Below are 12,490 nucleotides of genomic sequence, written 5' to 3'. Positions count from 1 at the left end.
CTTTTGATACTAGTTGGTTGAGGTGAAGAAATTCAAAGATATGTATACACTGAATCAAAAGTCAAAAATTTGTAGGTCACAAATTGCTCCTTATTGGCAATGTACGTATGGTTCAACATAGTGCTAGCTATAATTTTTTAACATCACATTTAAACAAATTACAGGGGTCCCCGGGCAACAGCAGCTTTGACAAATACCAATGTGAAAACAGAAATATTAGAGGATTCTGGAAAATTCATCACGTCGTGATCTGTGACCCAGCTTGGTAGGAGCAGGTATTTCATCATCATAGTTTAAGAAGCAAAACGAAGGTTTGTCTTTGAACGATTAAGGTAGTTAAGATTCCGCTGTAACCATTGGAACCACTTAAAACAGATGCAAATGCAGTTCTTTCTAAAATATCAGATGATTGAGCCTCATATGTGTTGATTCTGGAAGCATTCATTGACTGCACTTTGACATTTTTTAAATGCTCCGTTTTTGTGAGACATCTGATTATTGGTCAATGTGGAACTTCTCTTTTACTGTTGGTTTTAGTTATCCCCGAGAATTCTGTGAAAGAACTCCTTAGAGCACCTCGTACCATCAAGGACAGAATTAAGAAATTGCTTGCTCATAAGAATAGCATGAGACAGAAGGTAAAAATGAAAAACATTGCAGAACCCAGAGGGACACCCACCGCAAAGGTTGACTGGGAGCCCTTCAGCTCTGAAGAGAGCATTTCCAGAGATGGGAACCCTCACGGAGAAAAGAAGAGGAATGAAAACAGAAAGAAAGAGAGGCTGGAGGATGAGAAAAGAGATGAGAACCATGTGGAGCAAGAACAAAGCCTTCGTGGAGATGTGTTTTGTGAGTATCAAGTATGACTTTTGTTAATTTATGCATCTTATGAAAAGTGAATTGTAGTTTTCCCTGGCAAATGACAGGAAAGAGGAAGATGCCGTAACTAAGATGGTGAAGTGAAGTGTGACAGTTAGTCGCTCAGTCGTGTGCAGCTCTTTACCACCCCATGGACTGCAGTCCGCCAGGCTCCTCTGCCCATGGAATGAGTAGCCAATCCCTACTCCAGGGAATCTTCCCAACCTAGGGATCGAACCCCAGTCTCCCGCATTGCAGGCAGATTCTTTACTGTCTGAGCCACCAGAGAAGCCTATGTAAGATGGGGTCAGCTTTAAATCTGAAGAAGCAAGGTTCTCTACATGGTCTGGAAACTAACATCTTCTGAGGAGGGAGGAGGGTTCAGGATGGGGAACACATGTATACCTGTGGTGGATTCATTTTGATATTTGGCAAAACTAATACAGTTATGTAAAGTTTAAAAATAAAATAAAATTAAAAAAAAAATCACATTTGCTGCTGTGGGATGCACAGAAGGTCAGCCTTTTCCACTTACCCGGGAGATGTCCTATTTGATGCAGACCCTCCTTCTGCTCCTGACCAAGGAAGCCTGCTTGTCCTGTCAGCTCAGTCATCTGGCTGCCCAGCTCTGGGTGCAGCACACCCCTAAACCCCAGAGACATCCCGCCCACCCAGGTAGATCTGCTAAACTCTACCTTTTTCCTTCTTGAAGGCACTTTTTACAGGCACACTCAGTGAAAGGAGAATGTCAGAGTTGTGTGGTTATAATTTTAAAAGGTAAAATAGAGGAACATTCTATATAGAGCTTAAGCTTCAGTTTTCTACATGAGCCACAGAATCACCATTGTCACCGGTGACTGTACAGAGCCATCATCAGCCTCGGCCCCTGCAGGGGGATTTCCATGTTGACCCAGCCTGGGACTTTCCCTTCCATTCTCACCAGGCATCTGTTGCTCCCTCTCTATTTTGCCTTGTCTGTGCTTGCCCCATTGTTGTTGTTATTGTTGTTCACTTGCTCAGTAGTGTCCAACTCTTTGTGACCCCATGGCCTGCAGCATGCCAGGCTTCCCTGTCCTTCATCTCCTGGAGCCTACTCAGACTCATGTCCATTGACTCAGTGATACCACCCAACTGTTTCATCCTCTGTTGTCCCCTTCTCCTCCTGCCTTCAATCTTTCCCAGCATAAAGGTCTTTTCTAAGGAGTCAGTTCTTCCCATCAGGTGGCCAAAGTATTGGAGCTTCAGCTTCAGCATCAATCCTTCCAATGACTATTCAGGATTGATTTCCTTTAGGATTGACTGGTTTGATTTCATTGTAGACCAAAGGACTCAAAAATCTGCTCCAACACCACAGCTGGAAAGCATCCGTTCTTCAGTGCTCAGCCTTCTTTATGGTCCAACTCTTAGATCTATATATAACTACTGGAAAAACCATAGTTTTGACTATATGGATCTTTGTCAGCAAAGTCATGTCTCAGATTTTTAATATGCTGTGTTTAGGTTAGTTAGGTGATGCCTAATGGGGTCCACTTGGGGCACCTTTTGAAAAAGATGTTCTAGATGTGGAAACTGGCACCAATATGAATGCTTTGGAAATGTTAGGGAAACATTGCTGTAACATACTCTGTAAGTAGAACACAGCTGTCCCTTAGTATCCCTGGGGGATTGGTCCCAGGCACCCCCGCAGACACAAAAATCCATGAATGCTCAAGTTTTATATAAAATGGTGCAATATTCATATATAACCTAAACACATCCTACCCTATACTTTAAGTAGTGTCTAGATTACTTAAAAGACCTAATACAATGTAAATGCTGTGTAAATGGTTTCCTGGTATGCAAGGCAAATTCAAGTTTTGCTCTTTGGAACTTTCTGGATTTTTAAAAACAATATATATTCAACCTGTCATTGGTTGAATCTGTAAATGTGGAGCCCATGGTTACGAATGGCCAGCTATGTATGATAAGCCATATATGATAAACCCTCTTTGTTCACTGATTCGTACCTTCTTAGTATGTGGGGCTTTAGGGATTTTTTTTTTTTTTATCAAGTGTTCATTGTTAGCTCCTAAGGTGAATGAAGTGAGTGAAGTTGATCTGGTTCTGGTCCAAAGAAAAACTACACCATCCCATCTGAAACACAAGGGTGAGTAACATATATTAGGAGTGAGTATATTTTAGGGGTAATAGCACTCATAAAGAATATTGAAGAATGGAATCAAGCATTACCTAGCATCTTTTAATTTTAGAATTTAGACAGAAATAAAATATCTTTTCTGGAATAGGGGAAAATAAGGGTTAAGAAGAAAGGAAAGTGAGAGAAGAGGCTGTGTGTTTGTACTGGCTTAAGATATATGTAGATGGACAGCCTGGATTCCCATCTAGTTTAGGAGTCAGGTCTAGTTCCAACCCTCAGTCTGGAGGACTTGGTCAAATCACTTGTGACTCTGTTTTACTTTCTTAAAAATGGTCATGATTGTAGAATTTTTGTGGCAGCCACATGAAATGATGTAATGTACGTGAAAATGCTTTGCAAATCATTAATGCATCAACAACCAGTTGCTGCCCTTTATCTCTTTAGCTTTTCCCCTTTCTTTGCCCTTCCTTTATTCCTTAGTATAAACTGCAAAAGCCCCCCATTCCAAGCCAGAGTCTGGTATTCATTACAAATCAGAAACCTCTCAGTCTTTCTTCTTTTTCCCAGTGGTAATTTCTGGCACCTACATCAAAGGTCAAGACTTTTTTCTGTAAAGGGCCAGAGGCTGAATATTTCAGGCTTTGTGAACCATACACTCTCTGTTGCATCTGTCAGCTCTATCACTGCAGCTCAAAAGCAGCCATAGTCAATATGTAAATGAATAGGCTTGGTGTGTTTCAATAAAGCTTTATTTGCAAGAACAAGCAGTGGGCCAGGATGTTAGTTTGCTGACCCCAATCTACATAAAAGTAACTGGAGGCACTGGGTCAAAGGTTGTGCTAGCTGACCCTGTACCCCATGCAGTTGTTAGGATTTGTTAAATGAACATTTGTTAGATGGAGCCCCTGGGTGCCAGATGGTTCAACAAAAGACCACAAAAGAAATTGAAATAGACAAGTTTATTATCCAGGTCTTGGGGAATGACATGGCATGGCCTCCAGGGGCCCTAGAGGGAAGTCCAGGCAGAACGTGGGGCACACACCTCTATGAGGGTCCATGTGTGTGTAGTGCTTTGGGCTTGTTGGGCTAAGGTTGCATTGATGGATTCCAATGAAAACATTGGGGTGTTAGTAAGCTTCAGGGGGGTCTTATCTAAGGCAGACACAAGGCCCTGGGAAGCAGGAGAGGGTTTCAATCACAGGGGACATTGGGAAAGTCATATGAGGAACTCACTTTTACAAGTGACTCCATGGGCTTGCACTTGCATTAGGGCTAAAGCCAGTTTAAGGCCCTCGCAGACTGCAGGGCCAAACAAAATGGATACCAAGATGGCCATACTTAGCTAAACTTTTTTTTAATTGAAATATATTTGATTGACAATGTTGTGTTAGTTTCTGCTGCACAGCAGAGTGATCCAGTTATACATTCATATGTATATATTTATGTTTGCATTCTTTCCCATTATGGCTTGTCATAAGATATTGAGTATAGTTCCCTGTGCTATGCAGTAGGACTTTGTTGTTTACCCATCCTGTAGATAATAGTTTGCATCTTTTAGTCCCAAATTCCCTAAACTCTTGACAGAAACTGCAAACATGGCCACGCCTTCCAAAGCTCCCAATGGTAAAACATTTCCTAATCCGCTTAATGATGCTGAAATGCACCCTTTTTCTTAGTAGATTTAAATATCTCAGTTGACTGCACCTTTGACCATGGTGTCTGTGACTGGAAACAGGATATAGAAGATGATTTCGACTGGAATCCTGTGGACCGAGATAATGGTATATAGTCTTCACTGATTCATGTCTTGTGGTCCGCCCTAGAATTAAAGGTATCCAATGATTCGAGGGTAATTGTCCTCATTGTTTGTGAAGTCAGGGTTGTTTGTCATGTTTAGAAGCTTTTAGACCTTCCCAAGTCTCCCCTGATAAATGATTGACTTAGTCCATTTCCCACCCACCTACCCCGTAAAGGATTCTCCAGCAAACCTCTTCCGTATTCACTCCCCTGCTGCTGAGACACAGATGTAGGGCTTTGTATGAGTTTTAAGAGTATTTGGGAAAAGGTAGAAGGAAGTTGTTTCTTTTCCCCAGTTTACCAGCTATGGTGCTCTGTGGTTGTCTTTTGAGTTTAGGAGGAAGGGGAAAGGAATCTGGAAAGGAAATATTAATATGAGCTCTCCCTAACCCTTGAGTTTTAGGAGCGTCACCCGTCAGAGCACTGAAATCATAATGAGCAGCAGATCAGCACTCTGAACTCCTGGACTGGACTTGCCCACCTATCGCTGGAGGATTTCTTTCATTCCAATTAACCTTGAATTTTTCTCTGCTGAAGCTCTGAGTTGCCTACTTTCCACTGTCTACTATTGATGGGCTCTAACTTCCTTTGAGGCAGAGCATTTGGAAGGCAGATCCCATTTGGAGCATAAATAGAATTTTGGTCATTTAAGGCTGACTCTGTAATTAGAAATAACTGTTATACTTTCAGGAAATCTGGTTCTTTACCCATCAAAGTGTTTCTTTGGAGAGGTATATGCCCAGCCCTCAGGTAAAAGATCCTTCTAGATCCTTCCTTGACACTGATTCCTCCCTGAGAGCCTCCCTTGCAAGCCCTTACATGCAATCAGGAAACCTGGGTATCTCCTAACAAAAATTCCGTTAGAATGTGGGATTAAGGGAAAGGATAGAAGTTCCCTATTTACAAACACCTGATTTGCAAATAACCCTGAGGTTCACTCAACATGGGATGAATCAGCATTTTTAGAAGGCTGAAATCTCAAGGACAGATCAAAGTGGGCTTGAACTGGAGTAAAAGGGAAACCTACCACAGTGGGTCACAAAAGACTGTAGCTAGTAGAGCTGCGAGATAAAATGTAGGATGCCTCAATTTCAGATAATCAGCGCATGCTTTTTAGTATATCTCAGACATGTTGTTTATGTGAAATGCAAACTCCACAGGGCATTCTGTACTTTTATTCTCTGAATCTGGCAAATTTACTAACTGGGGAAGAAGACCAGGCAGTCTCTGGGTCCAGTGAAAACTAAAGCAATGTCAATCTGGGCCCTGAGAATGTCTCTAGGAGTTGGACTACCAGAAAACTCCACCCACCCACCGTGTCTTTCTCCTGGCTTCTAGAGTATCTTCTTTCTGTCAACTTCTTCAAAGCCCACCCTATGAGAGTTTTTGTCCAAGTCCATCAAAGCCACAACCAAAAAGCTGCAGATGAGCAAACATCCACTACACTGGTTACAAAATTCTTGGGAAAAGGTTCTGAGAAACAGAAGGTGATCTGTGTTCCGCCATCTTCAAACAGAACTTGGAGTGATACATTGCACATGGTGGCTCAGCTCCATGATACCATTAGTACAAATTCATGTATGTTGTGAATTAAATACCACACTGTGGACCCACCTAACCAGCTAGCCATCGTACATACAACTCAGTGGAGAAATGCATTCCAGGATTAAACAACCAAGGTGGAAAGTTCTGGAACACAAATTTTCTGTTAGCTGAAAATTATCTACATTGCTTAAAGATAATTAAATTAGATTCTTACCCCATACCTACTACTACCAAGCTTTGTGAATGTGAGCAAATTCCTCAGTTTCTTTAACTCTCAGTTTCCTTCTCTACAGAGCAAAGAATTTCAGCCCTAGGATTCTAAAATTCATGTTAGCATGAAAATTTTGTTCCTAAATATTTGAAATGAAAAGCACTTGAGCTTTCCCCGTAGGCACCTAGTGTTCATTTTTTAACAGCTATTTTATTCACTGTAGCCAAACCCTTTGCAATGGCCTCATTAACTGTGGGTTTTTCTTCTCTTCCAGCTGTTGGCTACTATATGGCTGTTTCAGCCCTGACAGGTCAGAAGAAGGACATAGGCCATTTGAAACTTCTCCTCCCCAACCTGCAACCCCACAGCAACTTCTGTTTGCTCTTTCATTACCGGATGGCTGGAAACAAAGTAGGGAAGCTTAGAGTGTTTGTGAAAAATAGGAACAGTGCCCTGGCCTGGGAGAAAACCAGGAGCATGGATGAATGGTGGAGGATGGGGAAAATTCAGCTGTATCACGGAATTGATACTCCCAAAAGCGTAAGTCGAAAACTGTATAAAATGAGATATTTACACTCTTTTTCAGTGACTTAACAAACAAAGCAAAACACTTACTGAAGTACCTAGGCCTTGGGGCTACAGAGATGAATAAGACTTTCCCCTCCACTTAAGAGCTTATATTCTGGAGTGAAATAGGCAAGGTATTTAACAGCACAACTAACGATATGACTTGTCAGATGCAGGCATATCATATTCTGTGGAAATGAACTGCTCATGTGTCAGGCTCCTCCCACCAACTTCCTTAAAAACCAGGCTCTAAATTCCTTACTACATAAAAGCACATCCTGCTCACTGATTTTGTGCCCAGCACTTATCACAGTGAATGGAAACAAGAAGGTCATTTTCCAAAATATTTCTTTTATTCAAGTATAGTTAGTTTATAATGTTGTTCATTTCTGCTGTACAGGTGATTAAGTTCTACCTCTATATACAGTAAGTCCCCTGCATATGAATGAGTTGTGTTCCTATAATGTATTTGTAAGTCCAACAAATTTAGCCAAGGTACCCATCTAACTCAATTGGCTATATAGTACTGCATTGTAATAGGTTTATAATAGTTTTCACACAAATAATACATAAAAAAAAACACGGAAAATAAAGAAAACATTTTAAATCTTACAGTTTAGCTCCCTTCAGTTCAGTCACTCACTCGTATCTGACTCTTTGCGACCCCATGAATCACAGCACGTCAGGCCTCCCTGTCCAACACCAACTCCCGGAGCGCACCCAAACTCATGTCCATTGAGGCGGTGATGCCATCCAACATTCTCATCCTCTGTCATCCCCTTCTCCTCCTGCCCCCAATCCCTCCCAGCATCAGAGTCTTTTCCAAAGAGTCAACTCTTCGTGTGACGTGGCTAAAGTACTGGAGTTTCAGCTTTAGCATCATTCCTTCCAAAGAAATCCCAGGGCTGATCTCCTTCAGAATGGACTGGTTGGATCTCCTTGCAGTCCAAGGGACTCTCAAGAATCTTCTCCAACACCACAGTTCAAAAGAATCAATTCTTCAGCGCTCAGCTTTCTTCAGACTCCAACTCTCACATCCATACATGACTACTGGAAAAACCATAGCCTTGACTAGACGAACCTTTGTTGGCAAAGTAATGTCTCTGCTTTTCAATATGCTATCTAGGTTGGTCATAACTTTCCTTCCAAGGAGTAAGTGTCTTTTAATTTTGTGGCTGCAGTCACCATCTGCAGTGATTTTGGAGCCCAAAAAAATAAAGTCTGACACTGTTTCCACTGTTTCCCCATCTATTTCCCATGAAGTGATGGGACCAGTTGCCTTAATCTTCGTTTTCTGAATGTTGAGTTTTAAGCCAACTTTTTCACTCTCCTCTTTCACCTTCATCAAGAGGCTTTTTAGTTCCTCTTCACCTTCTGCCATAAGGGTGGTGTCATCTGAATGTCTGAGGTTATTGATATTTCTCCTGGCAATCTTGATTCCAGCTTGTGCTTATTCCAGCCCAGCATTTCTCATGATGTACTCTGCATAGATGTTAAATAAGCAGGGTGACAATATACAGCCTTGATGTATTCCTTTTCCTATTTGGAACCAGTCTGTTGTTCCATGTCCAGTTCTAACTGTTGCTTCCTGACCTGCATACAAATTTCTCAAGAGGCAGGTCAGGTGGTCTGTTATTCCCATCTCTTTCAGAAGCAGAAGCAGAAGATATTAAGAAGAGGTGGCAAGAATACACAGAAGAACTGTACAAAAAAGATCTTCACGACCCAGATACTCACAATGGTATGATCACTGACCTAGAGCCAGATATCCTGGAATGTGAAGTCAAGTGGACCTTAGAAAGCATCATTACGAACAAAGCTAGTTGAGGTGCTGGAATTCCAGTTGAGCTATTCCAAATCCTGAAAGATGATGCTGTGAAAGTGCTGCACTCAATATGCCAGCAAATTTGGAAAACTCAGCAGTGGCCACAGGACTGGAAAAGATCAGTTTTCATTCCAATCCCAAAGAAAGGCAATGCCAAAGAGTGCTCAAACTACTGCCCAATTGCACTCATCTCACACGCTAGTAAAGTAATGCTCAAAATTCTCCAAGCCAGGCTTCAGCAATACGTGACCCGTGAACTTCCAGATGTTCAAGCTGGTTTTAGAAAAGGCAGAGGAACCAGAGACAAAATTGCCAGCATCAGCTGGATCATCGAAAAAGCAAGAGAGTTCCAGAAAAACATCTATTTCTGCTTTATTGATTATGCCAAAGCCTTTGACTGTGTGGATCACAATAAACTGTGGAAAAAGTTACAGTACAGTACCTCAGAAAGCACAGTAGTGCAGTACAACAGCTGGCACACAGGGGCTGGCATCAAGTGGACCAGGCAAGAGGAGTTACCGATGGAGGAGGGAGAGGAGGTGGGAGATGGTAGAGCTGAAGGATCCTCAGCAATAGGAGACAGAGGACGAGCTGGAATGTCACTCACGCCTGACATGAATGGAACGTACGTTTGCATCTCTGAAAGCTAGAAACTTGACGGCTCATATGCAGGGGACCTAACTATAATTCTTCTTCCTAATCTTTTCCATTATGGTTTATCACAAGGTACTGAATAGAGTTCCCCATGCCCTATAGTAGGACCTTGCTGTTTATCCATTCTCTAATAGTTTGCATCTGCTGTTGCTGCTGCTGCTGCTGCTGCTAAGTTGCTTCAGTCATGTCCAACTCTGTGCGACCCCATAGATGGCAGCCCACCAGGCCCCGCCGTCCCTGGGATTCTCCAGGCAAGAACACTGGAGTGGGTTGCCATTTCCTCCTCCAATGCATCTGCTAACCCCAAATTCCCAATCCACCCTCCCCCACTCCACCTTGGTAACCGCAAGTCTGCTCTCTATGTCTATGAGTCTGTTTCTGTCTTGTAGATGGGTTCACTTTTCTCATATCTTATTTTATTTATTTTTTGGCCCCAATGTGTCACATGCAGTATCTTAGTTCCCCGACTAGGGATCAAACCCATGCCCCCTGCATTGGGAGTGCAGAGTCTTAACCACTGGACTGCCAGGGAAGTCCACATTTGTGTCATATTTTAGATCCCACATATGACTGTTATCATATGGTATTGGTCTTTCTCTGTCTGACTTACTTCACTTAATGTGATATTCTCTAGGTCCATCCATGTTAGTTCCCGGACCAGGGATTGAACCTGGGCCCTGACAGTGCAAGCTCCCAGTCCTAACCAAAAGACTTTCAGGGAATTCCCAGTTACTATCTTATATATGATAGTGTATATATATTAATCCCAATCTTCCAATTTATCCCTCCCTACCCCTGTCCCCTTTGGTAACCATGTTTGTTTTCTATGTCTGTGGCTCTGTTTTGTAAATACATTTATATGTACTATTTTTTCCCACTACTTTTTTTACATTCCATATATAAATCATATCACATTTTTGTCTTTCTATGTCTTACTTCATTCAGTAGGACCAACTAGATCCATCCATATTGTTGCAAATGGCATTATTTCATCCTTTTTATGGCTGAGTAATATTCCATTACACCACACCTTCTTTTCCCTTCACCTGTCGATGGACATCTAGGTTGCTTCCATAACTTGGCTATTGTAAACAGCTCTGCAATGAACATTTGGATGCATCTGTCTTTTCGAATTGCAGTTTTCTCGGCACCCAGGAGTAGGATTGGCCTATCATACAGTAGCTCTGTGTTTAGTTTTTTAAGGAACTACCATACAGATCTCCATAGTGGCTGTACCAATTTGCATTCCCACCAGTGGAGGAGGAGGATTCACGACGATAATTAAATTTCTTCTAGCCTGGGTTTTGAGAAGAAAAGCGTATTATGCCTTTAGTTTTGCTTTTTTTATCCTTCTAAAAGGGAAGGAATTCCAAAATCTCCTCTTAAACTTCACTATTCTCAGCTTTCAGGGCTTTTCAGATTCTTTTAGGTGTTGCAGGAGCCCTGTTTTCTCTGATTGTAATTCAGTCAGTGTAGATACCAGGCATTTGGAAAATACATTACCATATATTCAATGTCAAAGCCTGTTTCTATGGAATAGGGGCATATGAATTGAGTTCAGTTTAATAGCAATTAAATAGTGGGATTTTATCATTGTGTTAAATACTTGCAAATAATTTTTTATTACCTCTCCATTATTAGATCATTTTTGAAGCTGAACGTGGCAAGGGCAAGACTGGAGAAATTGCAGTGGATGGTGTCTTTCTGGTCTAAGGCTTATGTCCAGATGGCCTTTTACCTGTGGATGGTTGAATGCTACTGTTATCTTTTGTATCTTTATATTTGGCTTTTATGTCAGTTTTCTGTTTTTTGACAATATATCATGGGTCACCCCCCCCCCATTTTAGAAATTGTGGTGTTCAAATAGACTCATTATTGTAAGATTTCAAACAAAACACAATCCGATGTCATGTGACCATTCTTCTTGAGCCCCAGAGGGCTGCCTTGCCATGTCCACTGCAAGAACACAATCTTTGGGACTAACTTCTTCGACCTTAAACACCAATATCTTGTTTTGAATTCCAGTCTACAGCCTATAATCATGGATCTCTAGCCTGCAGCAGCACGGAATCCCATTGGATTCCTTGGGCGAACCTAAGCTCAAATATTTCAGCCACGACTCCCATACCTGTGGACCCTGGCCACTACTCAACATGGAACTCCTCTTGTCATTCATCCTCTCCCACTCTCTCCTCCCATCGCTGTTATGGGCTCCCTCCTCTGGACACTAACTCCCACCATTTCTGCCCCTTCCCCATCACACCTGCTCCTCTCCTAAGCAAGGAGGAATACCTTCAGCTTGGGCACTTGATGCGTCCCGAAGAATGCACTGATCTCTAGCATGGCCTGATGTCACCTATATTTTTGGTGCTCTTCTTTTTTCCTCAGGCACAGAATACTTGTGGGATTACTCTGGAATTCTTTTACCTGAAGATGTTTTCAGATGTCAAGAACCGTAGCCGTACTTGCAAAGCTAATAAGTTGACCTGTCACAGTTTTATTAGGTATCAGTAGAAAAGACAAGCCTCCTGGGTCAGAGACAGACTTTATTTCTCATGGGACAACAGGGAGCATGGGCCTCGGCCAGTCCACTGCCCCTTGTCCCCCACCCCGAGTCTCCCAGGGGGTGGGCCAACAAAGAGGCCCATCCAGAGGGATGCCAGGTACAGGGTGAGTTTGTGTCCCAGCTGAGGAGTCCTGAGTTAAGGAAAGCCCCAGACTTATAAGGGGACCACTAGCCCACCTGCCCAAACTTTGCCCTAGAAGGAGACTGTTTTTTTGGCTTTGTCAGGAAACAAATCTGCTCTCAAGAAATAAGATACTATCTCTATTCTCCCAGGCTGTGTGCCCCACCACCCTCCTTGATAAGACAGCACAGAACAAAAGCTGCCAACAC

The 12,490-nt window shown here is 42.3% G+C and overlaps 1 protein-coding gene across 1 annotated transcript in view; it reads left to right on the top strand.

Annotated features, from left to right (window-relative positions):
• LOC129640226 (epidermal growth factor-like protein 6) overlaps window positions 1–11,346 on the top strand; it is a 38,813-nt gene extending 27,467 nt beyond the window's left edge. Inside the window, 5 exon segments of the mRNA XM_055565434.1 lie at window positions 538–849; window positions 2,924–3,004; window positions 4,672–4,776; window positions 6,823–7,088; window positions 11,236–11,346. Coding sequence (XP_055421409.1) covers window positions 538–849; window positions 2,924–3,004; window positions 4,672–4,776; window positions 6,823–7,088; window positions 11,236–11,346 — 875 coding nt within the window.
• The last annotated feature ends 1,144 nt before the right edge of the window (window positions 11,347–12,490 follow it).

This window comes from Bubalus kerabau, chromosome X (assembly GCF_029407905.1).
Source record: "Bubalus kerabau isolate K-KA32 ecotype Philippines breed swamp buffalo chromosome X, PCC_UOA_SB_1v2, whole genome shotgun sequence".
NCBI lineage: Eukaryota > Metazoa > Chordata > Mammalia > Artiodactyla > Bovidae > Bubalus > Bubalus kerabau.
The sequence above is the reverse complement of the archived record's forward strand: the minus strand, read 5'-3'. Positions and strand labels throughout refer to the sequence as shown.